The sequence below is a fragment of the Peromyscus maniculatus genome, chromosome 6, assembly GCF_049852395.1.
Source record: "Peromyscus maniculatus bairdii isolate BWxNUB_F1_BW_parent chromosome 6, HU_Pman_BW_mat_3.1, whole genome shotgun sequence".
Lineage (NCBI taxonomy): Eukaryota > Metazoa > Chordata > Mammalia > Rodentia > Cricetidae > Peromyscus > Peromyscus maniculatus.
In genome coordinates, this window is record NC_134857.1 from 40,986,776 (window position 1) to 41,000,362 (window position 13,587).

General features: G+C 41.2%; 2 protein-coding genes across 5 annotated transcripts in view; one reads left to right on the plus strand and one right to left on the minus strand.

Moving 5' to 3' along the window:
* Positions 1-524: 524 nt before the first annotated feature.
* Positions 525-4,421, minus strand: Serp1 (stress associated endoplasmic reticulum protein 1). Its single transcript, XM_006994644.4, has 3 exons — positions 3,987-4,421; positions 3,657-3,732; positions 525-2,435 (listed from the first exon to the last, which is right to left on the minus strand). The coding sequence occupies exons 1-3, from the start codon at positions 4,068-4,070 to the stop codon at positions 2,395-2,397; spliced, it is 201 nt and encodes a 66-aa protein (XP_006994706.1). The 5' UTR covers positions 4,071-4,421; the 3' UTR covers positions 525-2,394.
* Positions 4,422-4,518: 97 nt separating this feature from the next.
* Positions 4,519-13,587, plus strand: part of Eif2a (eukaryotic translation initiation factor 2A) — a 30,517-nt gene continuing 21,448 nt past the window's right edge. For 2 of the 4 annotated variants that reach the window (XM_006994642.4, XM_006994643.4), the window contains exons 1-2: positions 4,526-4,665; positions 12,754-12,823. In XM_006994642.4, the coding sequence (XP_006994704.1) occupies positions 4,638-4,665; positions 12,754-12,823 (98 nt within the window). In that variant the 5' untranslated portion in view covers positions 4,526-4,637. Of the gene's footprint in view, positions 4,666-12,753; positions 12,824-13,587 lie in introns of all 4 variants that reach the window. The other 2 variants (XM_076574123.1, XM_042279079.2) reach the window with 2 other exon arrangements.

The window sequence follows — 13,587 nt, forward strand, 5'->3', positions numbered from 1 at the left end:
TCATTGGCCTGCTGGTCCTGGGTTCCATAAGAAAGCAAGCTGAGCAAGACACGAGGAGCGAGCCAGTAAGAAGCACCCCTCCAGGGCCTCTGCATCAGCTCCTGACCCCAGGATCCTGCCCTGACTTCCTTAGATGATGAATAGCAATATGGAAGTGTAAGCCAAATAAAGTCTTTCCTCCTCAACTTGCTTTTTGGTCATGGTGTGTCATCACAGCAATAGTAGTAACCCTAACTAAGACACTTAATTAGTACAAGCATTCTATTTCTTCCTTCCTTTCTTCTTAAATTTTTTGAGACAGGGTTTTCTCTGTGTAGTCCTGGCTGTCCTAGAACTCATTCTGTAGACCAAGTTGACCTAGAGCTCAGAGAATTGCCTGTCTCTGCCTCCTGAGTGCTGGGATTAAAGGGATGTGCCACCATCACCTGGCTAAATACAGGCACTCATTAAAATAATTTTCTATGAACTATGAAAAGTACTTAAATAAGAATTCTGCAAAATCATTTTCTTTTACAACAAAAACATCAAATATCCAGGGAACTTTATTTTTAAACCATAAATCAAACAGACACAGCTTTCATTGACCCAAACATGCATAATCCAACCTGAATATAAAATTCACTCAATAGGTAAATTACATGAGATACAAAGGGAATGTAATTTTACAAATGTGAAATGATTGCGATAGCAATTTAACAAATTAATTAAAATATTGTATGTTTAAAAACAAAAATACCTTAAAGCCAATTATCTATAGTAAAGCGAGGGAAATTCTGGTATGGAATGATTTGATTCAAAGGAAATAAGGCACCTGCTATAAATTTAGAGAATATCTTTCACTTTTAAAGTTATAATAAAATAGAATTAGTTAACCAAGACTTGCTTCAGAGGGAGAATCAAGTTCAGGGATTCACTCATGGGTGAAGAGGCAGGTAAGCATCAGTGATGACCCTGCAGACCCACAGCCAACTTTCTTTCCTGTTCCAATACACTTAAGTTCCTGTACATCCCTAACCACCTTTCCTTCACTCTCCTCCACATCTGAGGGGAGACAAAGTCCCCTGTGAGGTTTACACTGCTTACAGAACAAGGTAGCAAATTTCCCTTCTGTTCCTTTGAAAACAGGTTATTTCAAGAAATCGCCTCAGGAGTGAGGCAATTAACAAAGCAAACACAAGCAGGCGTCTTCCAGTTCATACACAGACATTGCTCAGCTTCTGCACCAAGTTCTGGCTAAGTACACACATAGTCAGGACTTGTAGTTTTCGACAGTACCAGAAAGCCCCAAACCTGCCTCATCACTCTCACTCTTACTATTAGTAAAAAGAAATTTGATCAATCACAACCTACAAAGTCATACAAAGGAAGACTAGACTGATCCGTATCAGTAAATTCACTTAATTCCGAAAGCTACTTTAGATTGACCTACTCAGTACCCTAGGGGCATTCCAATCATAACTTTTCAGTTGATGTGCCTTTTGGTGATTAAAAGTGCAATTAACATGCTAAGATATCTTATGGCACACTGGACTCAACATGTTCTGATGAGGCATTTATTTCTTATAGTCTTTCCACCTTAAGTTTCGTCTAGCACAGAAAACCCTTTGATAAGTTAATTCTGGTGAAATCAGTATAACATAAGCAAACCTTCCCTAATTTCATTCCACCATGATAGCTTTTAGTGAAACTGCAATCACTGATTAAGTTATAAAATGTTCAACTGAGTTTCAAATGGGATCTTAGGTGACTATACTTACTCATGCAAAATTCAAGGCTGTGTAACAGAAACATTATCGTTAAAACAGATGCAGCTGTAAGCATCTCAACTTATATTATGCCCTTGAAGCTTTTAAAAAATTTTAGGTGACAATGATTGTGGTAAAACTAGGCTGAATAGTTCATTTATAAGCACCTTATTATAGGATAGTCACATAACCCTATAATGGAGTGTGCTTTCAATTCAAGAGAGTAATAAAGTGCCTAGCTATATAAAACCTTAAGATTCCAAAATTTAAATTAAGCTAATTGCATTTACACATTAGGGTTAACAAAATCTATACCCTGTCTACACAGATTTAATCTAATTAGCCATAAGTTTTAATAACCACAATAAAACCCATTCTGTACTGAATAAGTACAGTCTACTATTGGAACTTAATAATCAAATTTTATTGCTTTATTCATGTGGTGCTTTTGCAAGGCACTGTGGTATGGACTAGAAAACCTGGAATGATTCTTGAGGAAACCTTGGAATGCCACATGAAGGATGATATGAAAACGTCATTTCTGAGGCAGGATGATTTACTGAATTGTTTTTAACTAGGGCATCGAACATCAGGAATGAGTTCAAGCTAAAATTCACAGGAGAATGGAAACATCTTAAGGTCAGTCACTTCACATGCCCATCCTGATACTTTGAATAATCTGGAAAATTGCTGTAAAGAGAAAGAGAGAATATTAAAATAAGCTGACTAGAATAGGTCTGTCAACAGAAAAGTAATCTACTACAGTAGCTGCAGAATCCAGAAAATTGTTACAAATACTAATCTAACTTTATTATAACAGGAAGCGAAGGTGGGTTTACCATAATTAAATAATTAATGCCTTTACATTATTATTATCTTGTGGTGCAGGGGATGGTACCCAGGGCCCCATGCATGCTAGGTAAGTACTCTGCAGTGGAGCTACATCTCCAACTCAAATTATTTCTTCAATCAAAGGTTCCTTCAATTTTACCTGTAAGGTGTCCAAAAGAGCTTATTTTATTTTTTACAGAAATTATTTCAGAAGTTAAAAGCACCAAAACAAATGAGTTTTTCTACCACAGACTTATTTCAATTTATTTCTCACAAATCCTTAAAGGCCTGGTTTCTAATGTTTGCATATTTTTTTCATTCTCACAAAGCTGAAATTCAATAATCTTTGGGTTATATAAACAGGTTGGCTCTTGGCCATATATCAAGAAAGCTTCCAGTTGTTTAGAAGAAAGACAAAGTGAAATGTGAAATGGAAACCCCAGTAACTGTAGAATGTGGAAAACAAAAGCATCTATCTCAATATTAAAGCAATACACAGGGCAGAAAGATACTCTGTAACACATCTGCAGAGGCAAGGGTCTACCACCGTAAAAGCAGCCTAACTTAGTAACTAAGTTTTCTCAACATACATTTCATTAACCTGAAAACATCTGTCTCATACATTAAATTGCCAAAGAAGTATGTTTCCTCCACAGACAATCAATTCTTTGGACTATCTTACTTTATATACTTAGTTTTTGACATAGAGACCTTAGATGCTGATACAGTTCATTCGAGTTCTAGGATCCAGATGTTCGCGATGTTCTTAAGATTTTTGCAACACCATTGATAATGGGGTTACAAATCATTCTTATTCCACGAGTTTGGTCTTTAATTTCTTCCAACTGATCATTAGGAAGATCTGATCTCTTTCTCTCTCTCTTTTTTAAATCTTTTATGTGCACAAATCAAGGTGGGAGAAATTTCTGGGGCACCACCCTCTGTGATACAAGTAACTTGGTTCACAAGAAACAATTCTGAGAAACTCTCTGCAGGTGGGTTGAGAACAACGCGTGCATAGGACTTACCACTGAATGGTCACCACGTCATTCCAAACCAAGAGCGCCTCTAAACACTTACCAGAGCCACAAACAACAAAAATGAAGAGGGCCAATAACCAGGGTCCTACCGACGCTTTCTCTTCGGGGGCATTTCTCTGCAAAAAGGAAAATCCAGTTTCAAATGCAGAGAAACCACTTGGATCCCGGGTTCCCGCGGCCTCCAACCCAGGGCCAGGTCCCCGACCCTGCATCTCACAAATCTCATAGATCTCTCTTCCCGCCCCAGATTCCACCGCAGCTGGAGTCCAGAGTCAGGCGGGTCTGGGGGAGAACTCGCCGCGGCCCCGGCGCGGGCCTCGGTCCCCCGGTGCCGGCGCCGGCACGGAGAGGGGTGCCCGCTCTTCCTTACCGAGGTCTTGGCGACGTTGCCGCGCTGAGTGATGTTCTTGCTGTGCTTCTCGTTGGCCATACGGATCCTCTGCTTGGCGACCATCTTCGCGGCGCCACCTGCCCGCAGGAACCTCTCGGACTCGCTCTTTCGCCGCTCCCGGGCCGCCGGGAGGCTCGGCTCGCGGTGCCTACGCTTACCGACGGCCACTGGGCCTGGATGCCGAGCGCTGGAGCACCGGAGGGCCGGCAGCCGCCAACCACAGCGGTCTGAGCTTCCTAGGGGCGGCGCGCCGGGGGAGAGCGGGCCGCGGGGCCGAGAAGCAAGAGCCCAACAACCGGACCGCGCAGCCGGCAGCCTCGAACTACTCCGGGTTCGGCTGCCAACGTCAGCACTGGGCAGACCCCGCCCCGCGGAAGTGCGGGCTCCGCCCGCTCCGGAGAGGGAGGGCGAGGACCGGCCGCAGCCTCAGCCCGGCCCTTCCACGCTCCGGAAGGCGAGGACCCGGAGCTGCGCGTGCGCGCGCAGAGGCCGGAAGTAAATTGGCCCCGACGCTGACCGGCGCCGGAAGCACCCGCTCGCTGTCCCTAAGCTTGGGGAGACGTGTAGGGGCCGGGTTCGGCCTTCATTGAACTCTCACCCCGGCGCGTGGGTTTCTCTTTCCGGGACAAGATGGCGCCGTCCACACCGCTGTTGACAGGTGAGTTCCAAAAGAGCGTGAGGCTCTTTCTCCGGGGTGGTTTCTTCCTGTGTCTTTGCGCTGGAGACTTACCCGGCAAGCCTTGGAGTCCGACTTGCTTTTTCTCGTGGCCAGCGGAAGGACCGGGATGTCTTCTGGTTTATTCGATAGTAGCATGGCAATGGGAAGTGAAGCCTCCGCCTCTAATGCTCCCTCCTCCCACTTCCATCCACGTCCATCATTCTTCACCGTCCACAGGAATGGACAGACAACAGAAAGTGCCGGTTAGCTGTGGGACCTCTGGTCTGCAGTTCTAGTGTTTGCTTGGACCTTTCTTAAATCATCTGCCTCTATAGTCGAAGAAACGCGACTCCACACATCAAATCCATCTGAGCTTAATTAAAAATTATGTACTCCTTTTTTTTTTTTTTTAAATGAGCTTTGTAGGACTGAATAGGGAGTGAGAAAATGCTGGTACAGGTTAGATTTCGTGATGAAGATGTGTCCTAGGGTGGCAGCTTTGAGCAGGATAATGTTATTCTAACGTTTTCTGTATTGAAGCAGTTGTGAGCATTTTAAGAAGTAGAACATTAGAAGACTCGTGGGAATTTGAAGCTGGCAGAGTTTGTAGTGCTTTAAAGAAAATAACCTCTTCGACAACATCGGGGAAGGACGAGATCATTAGGGAAAAAGTATATTTTTGAGAATTGGGAGTTATGACCTTCTGAGGCATGTTAAAGCTTTTATACTTCTTGCCATTCTAGGAATACGTTTTAAGATCCATGCGTACTCCTATTCATTTAGACTACCATAATTTATTCACCAAATATTTGTAAGATGGTAGCTATAATCTGCTAAACACTATGCCAGACTGAGATTATTTTGTTTTGTTTAGATTTATTATTAAACTTATGTGTCTGTGTGTGAGCATGTGAACCGGAGTACAGTCCTTAAGAGGCCCCGAAAGGTTGTGGGATTCCCAGGAGCTGGAGTTACAGTTGTGAGCCCCACCCTAAGGGAGTGCTGAGAACTGAACCGGGGTCTTCTGGAAGAGCAGCAAGTACTCTTAATGTTAAGCCGTCTCTCCAGCCCTCTGAGACTGTTTAAATGGGATAATTATGTAATTAAATAGTTTCTCTAGCTTCATAAAGATGACTCTGTTACTTAGAGGTTTTAATACTAAATGAGTATCTGGATACTATTTAAAAATTCGGCGCCGGGCGGTGGTGGCGCACGCCTTTAATCCCAGCACTCGGGAGGCAGAGGCAGGCGGATCTCTGTGAGTTCGAGGCCAGCCTGGGCTACCAAGTGAGTTCCAGGAAAGGCGCAAAGCTACACAGAGAAACCCTGTCTCGAAAAACCAAAAAAAAAAAAAAAAAAAAATTCGTACATTAAAAATCTAGTAAATATTCTGCCCTTTGAGCCAGTGTAAAGTAGATCCTGTTTAGCCCATCATATGGATCACTTGTGATCCTGGAATAGCTCTTGACATTATTGCTTTTCTATCCCCTGTTATCTTGTATTCCATCAGTACGGAGTTGTTCAATAAAGTCCTTTAAACTATTCTGTGGGATTATCCTATTCTTTCTGTTGATTTTGCAAGCTTCTTCCAAGCAATTCCCCATACTTCCCGGCCACTTTCTGAGCTATTTTTATACCTTCTATATACTAGGGGAATTTTCTTTTTTTGTTACACTTCACAAAGGAAATTTTATGTTTAGATTTTTTTTTTCCCTGCTAGACTGTAAATTTCTTGGTATTAGGGATTGAGTCTTTTTCATCCTTTTCAATACCTAGTCTGGAAACCCAGTAAATAATAGACAGTAAACATAGGAAAATAAGTTAATGAAGAATAGATTGTTTGTGTATAATCAAATTAACAATGAATGACAATTTTTCTTACAATACTCAAAGTTAAAGTCTTTGTTCTGACACTTTCTCATAGTCTCATAATTCTTAGATGCCCAAAGATTACTTGGCCAGATTTACACCACAAATTTGCAGGGTCAGGATAATCCTCAGATATTTCCACTGTATATTCTGCCAATAAAATGTACTGCTTAATCTTTTGAACATTCTTATTTTTAAGTTTTTAAATTCCCAAATTTTGTTTAACTTATGCTTATGGATTTTTATTTCTGTGAATAATTTGGAGCTTAACAGTGAATTTTATTGTTATGATTCTAAGTCAAAAATGAGAAAAGACCAAAACATGTAAAAAGTGAGTCTTTAAACACTTTTTTTTAAGTGTCAATGAAAAGTTTTTTTTTATTCCCTGGTTCTTGCTTTTCCTTCATTAAAGGAGACAAATTCATCCTCAGGCAGATAGTCAACAGTTTAGTAACTCTGAAGGGAAGAGTGTTTTGTTGTTTGGCCAGCATTCCCAACAGAAATCTCAAGGCTGGCTGTCTTTGCCTTGACTTCACTCTTCATCCTTATATCAGACAACTATTATTCAGGAGATCAGGGCCAAATTATATTCTTTCCTTTGAATATTCTTAAAGGAAGTTAGTATTTCCTAAAGAATGATTTGATGTTAGGTATGTAAAAATGATATCCATTATGCCAACTCCCTAGTCATCAAAAACGGATTCATACTGAGTGTAAATACACTATTTTAGCAAATTTTACATTCTCTTCACTTTGTCACATTCAAACACTATACTCTGAATTCCTTATCAGAATGATATGTGTGTGTGTGTGTGTGTCTCACATTTATTTAAAAGCTTTGAGTCTACAGATTTTTGTCTGCTGTTCTAAAAGCAGAGCCATTTTTGATAAATATTGAAGTCTTAAAGTTCTGCTATCCTGTCATCAAATTATTACTAAAAATAATTTTTTAAAAAACGTTTTTATTTGGATATCATTTAAGACTCATGAAAGTTGCAGAACAGTTAAAAAAAGGAAAGTACTTAGCCTTCTCCAATGATGACATAACATAAACATTAAATTTTTAGCAAAACTAGGACGTTGACACTGGCACAGTAGTGTTCACCAAACTACAATCCTTACTTAGGTTCTTTTGGTTTGTGTGTGTGTGTTCCTAGAAGATTTTATTACACATATGTCAGATTCCCAAGAAACTTAGGACAAATGACCGACTGTGGTGCCTGTTAGCACATGCCAGCCTCTATTCTCTCTCAGCAATTGCAGGTACCTGTTGCAGCGTCCTGTCTCCTCTCAGCTGTTTTCACCATACCCCTTACTCTAAACCTCTCTAACCCAGCCACTTCCCTCCCTTCCCATAGCTCCCGAGACCTGTAAAGTCTGCCATTTCAGCCATGCTCTCGGCTATCTTTCTTCGTTATCTTGGCTCCCTTTCTCTTCTCTTTCTCTTTCTCTCCCCCTTACTCTCTCCCTCCTCATGGTCTGGTTGAGTCTGGACACTTCAGATGCCTCTGGCTGTTCTCTCCCTCATACCTACAGTAAAATCTCCTCAACAGTACATACCTTGGAGAGGTTATGTGCTCATTTTCATTCAATATACATATTCATGAAAAGTAACTTTGGGTATTTTGTTTTCAGAGTTTCCTATTTTAAGAATGTGAATGTGAACAGCTAGATGTGGGGGCTTACACCTATAATCCTAGCACCCAGGAGACTTGGTCAGAAGAAATGCTGTGAGTTCCAGGACAGCCTAAAGTACAATGTGAGACTCTGTTTCAAAAGTAAATAAGCCAATAAATTAAAAATAAAATCAAATAAATAAGAACATGAGCATGTGCGTGTGGAAAAGCAGTTGATTAATTTGGCTCAAGATTTCGCTTGTCCCTAAAAAAGGCAGATACCAAGAATAGATTACATGAGATATTGAATGTTACTTGAGCCAGAAAAGCGTGGCAGTTTTCACACTGGCTTTTAAAATGGCACATGTTGTTTTCTAAGACTTCAATTCTGTCTAAGAGTATGGTTGACGTGGGTTTTGTTTTTCTTTTTGTTGCTGTTTTTTCTTACTGCTACTATTTTGGGGTTTACCATCTGCCTCAGTATGAAGTATAAATCTTCAATACAAATTTTAGAAAAACCCTTATGGTTGTCTAATCCCGTACTGTTGCTAGAAATGAACAATGTAGAGGATCAGTGCTACCAGTGAAAAGTGTCACTAGAGCTGGGGAAAAGCTTCCTGTTCTAGAACATGGGTAGCTGAGGTGAGGTGAGGAAAAGCTTCCTGTTCTAGAACATAGGTAGCTGAGGTGAGGTGAGGAAAAGCTTCCTCTTCTAGAACATAGGTAGCTGAGGTGAGGTGAGGAAAAGCTTCCTATTCTAGAACATAGGTAGCTGAGCTGAGGTGAGGTGAGGAAAAGCTTCCTGTTCTAGAACATAGGTAGCTGAGGTGAGGTGAGGAAAAGCTTCCTCTTCTAGAACATAGGTAGCTGAGGTGAGGTGAGGAAAGCTTCCTGTTCTAGAACATAGGTAGTTGAGGTGAGGTGAGGAAAAGCTTCCTGTTCTAGAACATAGGTAGCTGAGGTGAGATGAGGAAAAGCTTCCTCTTCTAGAACATAGGTAGCTGAGGTGAGGTGAGGAAAGCTTCCTGTTCTAGAACACAGGTAGCTGAGGTGAGGTGAGGAAAGCTTCCTGTTCTGGGACATAGGTAGCTGAGGTGAGGTGAGGAAAAGCTTCCTGTTCTAGAACATAGCTGAGGTGAGGTGAGGAAAAGCTTCCTGTTCTAGAACATAGGTAGCTGAGGTGAGGTGAGGAAAAGCTTCCTGTTCTAGAACATAGGTAGCTGAGGTGAGGTGAGGGAAAGCTTCCTGTTCTAGAACATGGGTAGCTGAGGTGAGGTGAAGAAAAGCTTCCTGTTCTAGAACATGGGTTGCTGAGGTGAGGAGAGGAAAAGCTTCCTGTTCTGGGACATAGGTAGCTGAGGTGAGGTGAGGGAAAGCTTCCTGTTCTAGAACATGGGTAGCTGAGGTGAGGTGAAGAAAAGCTTCCTGTTCTAGAACATGGGTAGCTGAGGTGAGGTGAGGGAAAGCTTCCTGGTCTAGAACATGGGTAGCTGAGGTGAGGTGAGGAAAAGCTTCCTGTTCTAGAACATGGGTAGCTGAGGTGAGGTGAGGAAAAGCTTCCTGGTCTAGAACATGGGTAGCTGAGGTGAGGTGAGGGAAAGCTTCCTGTTCTAGAACATGGGTAACTGAGTTGAGATGAGGAAAAGCTTCCTGTTCTTGGTCCATCAGTTTAAGCACATGCGCTTGGGCTCGCAGTGAGAGTAACGGAACACTTTGATCACGTTCGCATTTTGGAGTTGTAGTGCAGTCTTACTAGGACTGTGCTGACAGCTTGCCATTCTATTCTGGATTTGTATATAAATTCTGAAAAAACTCTTTAGTGTATTAGATTCTACTACACCTTTGTGAGAGTGACCTTACACTGGCTAAATTTCTACATAATGTACAACTAAGGTATGGCCTTAATAAATGCCCTAGTTTTAAATCTTTATTTGTTTTATTCCTATAATGTTTGTTACCATATGGATTATGCTGGATGTGGTAGGACATGCCTTTAATCCCAGTGCTAGGGGCCAGAGATAGTTAGATTTCTGTGAATTCAAGGCCAGTCTGGTTTACTTAAGAAAGTTCCAGGCTAGCCAACGCTACACAGTGAGATACTGACTCTTAATAAAATTAATTATAATATTAAGCAAATACAGCCTATTCTAAATTCTAATGTATCTTATGTACATTGCAGCAGGTTTGGGGCTGAGAAATGCTGCCACCTTCCCTGTGTAGTAGCAGAATTTTAATGCTGTAAAGAAAACTTCGGGGCTTATAGAGGTAGCTCAATGGTAGATACACTTAATGTATATAAGGTTGATTAACACACACACACAAAGTAAAAATAATAATAATAATGGTTTATAATGTATAAAGTTCCATCATTATACATTTAATAATAAATGTATTGAAAGACCCCCGGCTGAGATCTTTCTCCGGGAGAGACCCCAAACCCAAGGAACACACCGAAACCACAGATCAGATGCAAAAGCAAGAGGGTTTATTTAGACCAGGTACCTGGGGCGAAGTCTCTTGGAGGACTTGCGCGCCTTCCTAGGGCAAGGGGGACTTTTTATGGGATCCCAGGGGCAGAGGCGCGGTTACAGAAGCGAGAAGCATAGTTACAGGGTCCCTATTGGTTGTTTCAAAGAAGGCCAGGGTGAACTTGGGGTCGCATGTGTGTGGCTGATTTGGCCTTGTCCAGGCCAGCTGTTTATTTTTCAAGGCCAGGGGCCCGCCATAAAATATCAACTGTCTTACTCCCAAGGCCGCTGACCCAATTATCCCCTATCTTAGGCCCGATGGCTGGCCATAGTTATCTTTTTCTTCTAAGGCCGGCTGGCTAGTTAGTCACAGCTGTGAACTCCTGTTTTTCTGATTCCTGTAGAATGGCGTTTCTAAGGCCAAGTTATTGGGGGGGCATAACATCGGCCCAACGCCCCATATCCTCATAATGGAGCGGGGGTCTTTCAGTATAAAGAGGCATAGTACCTCACTGGAGGCTGATCTGTGTGTTCCAGGCCAACCTGGTTTATACAGAGAGGTCTAGCTAGGCCAGATGGGGATACATTATGAGGCCTTGTCTCATATCAAAAAAAAAAAAAGTTCACAAACCTTCACAGTGTTAAAGTCTAGGACATATTTTGGCACAGAACATTTTACAAATTTCATTATAGTTTTTTTTTAAATGATTATCTTCAGCACTGATTCAAATTAGAGCAGTGGATCAAACTGGCCTCAGACTCTTTTGTGTTCCTGCCTCAGCCACCTGAGTATTGGAATGATAGGAGTGCCACCACACCCAGCTAGAAATCACCCTGAAGAAAGTGGGAAAGTCTTCTCAAATCTCCAGTACTTAGCACACAGGAGCACATCAAATAGTCTGTAAGTCATTGTGTACAGACTTCCAGTTTTGAAATGGACAAAGCAGCTTGGCAGGCTCCATTCTATTGTAGGGTACTGATGGGGGCTGTCTTCCCAAAATAGTCCAGCTGGTATTCTGCATATGAGAAAGTGGCATCCAGCTGTTTGCTTACGTATGTCGAACAAACCTAGAGGTTTTATGTGTCTACTTACATGTTTTCTATTTACTAAACTGGCTACTCCATAAAGATGTAGATATCATTTATGGTTCCTTTACTTTCATTCTAACTAAAATTATTTACTGTTCTTTTGGATTTCCTGATACCTGAAATTGAGCTAGTTAATTCTTAGGCTAAGTATTATTTTAATAACTGTCTCTTAACAGTTCTTAGAGAAAGAAAGGAGAGGATTAGAATTGGAGCTAAGCCCCACCCCATATATTAATTTATTGCTTTCCTAGTAACTAAGAGAAGGGTCGAAGAGTCTGACTAGGAGAAATGGAAATGTTATAGAAGCCTTGAGCATTAGTTCAATTTTCTTCTCTTGGGTACTTGAAGTGCTATTGAAGTAGCAACCCATCATTAAGTCCTGTTACATTTTCCTACATGTTACATCCTCATTTCCTGCTTTTCATCCCTATTGCTCCTCTCTGAATCAAATATCCACAGTCTTCTCTGACAACTACTACAGACTTTCTATGTCTAGTTTATTTTCTACATTGTACCAGACTGATCTTTTCAAAATGCATATCTGGTTTTAGAAATCAGTCCGAAACTCTTGAGGTTTTATTAAGACACATTGCTTAACCTAACATCCATTTTCTTTTAGGCCTGCAGCCTGTTTTCTTTTTCCAGCTTCTTTCAGTCTTTTTTCTTCTTTCCAGCTTCTTTTTAAGCTTCTTTCTGTTTGTTGACATTTTCTGTCTTTCCCTTGGATTGTTTAAATTTGTTACTGTTCTCTTTGTTTAACTGTGTCCAGCTAAGTTCGTGCCCTTTCTACTGTGACCCAGTTGCTTTTGTTTTGATGGTTACATTGTTTTGAAGTTTTCAAGTTGCAGATTTATTTCTATTCAGTTATATGATTTTGAAGTGAAAAGGCAAGAAAGGGGACTTGAAATGTTAACATTCTATAGTATAAGGAAATGTTTCATGATTTCACTGTATTTTGAAAGCCCTTTGCTTTTCATTAACATCCAGTAATATCACTGGGTATTTCTTAGCAGAGTAAACAAGCTTCTTTCCATTGTTTTCTTTAGTCCGAGGATCGGAAGGACTGTACATGGTGAATGGACCACCACACTTTACAGAAAGCACAGTGCTTCCAAGGTATAGCTTCTGTCAAATGATATATAAGAAACATACAATGCACTCCAAAAGGTTTTTGTTGATATTTTGTAAAATGTTTTAGTTTTTATGTGGGTGGGTGTTTTCCCTATGTATGTGTCTGTGCAACACTTATGTGCTGGTGCCCATGGAATCCAGAGGAGGGTGTTGTATTCCCTGGAGGTGGGGTTACAGATAGTTGTGAGCTGCCAAGTGGATGCTGGAAACTGAAGCTGGGTCTTCTGGCGGAGCAATGAATGCTCTTAATTTTGGAGCCATCTCTCAGCCCATTGACCAAAAAGAAAAATATTAGGTAAGCTAGTTTCTTGGGATGTTTATTAACAAGATGGAAAGAATACTTATTCTTTGCCATGAAAAAATACTCTTCAGAAGCCGGGCGTTGGTGGCGCACGCCTTTAATCCCAGCACTCGGGAGGCTGAGCCAGGCGGATCTCTGTGAGTTCGAGGCCAGCCTGGGCTACCAAGTGAGCTCCAGGAAAGGCGCAAAGCTACACAGAGAAACCCTGTCTCAAAAAACCAAAAAAAAAAAAAAAATACTCTTCAGATTTGAAAATCAATGACTTAGGGTCTAGATAGATGGCTCAGTAGTTAAGTACTGCTCTTTCAGAGGATCCAAGTTAGATTCCCAGCACCTACATCAGGTGGCTCACAACTACCTACAATTCTGAGTCTAATGGATGAAACACCCTCTTCTGGCTTCCATAGGTATATGCTACATGTGCACACTAATAAAAATCTTTAAAAAA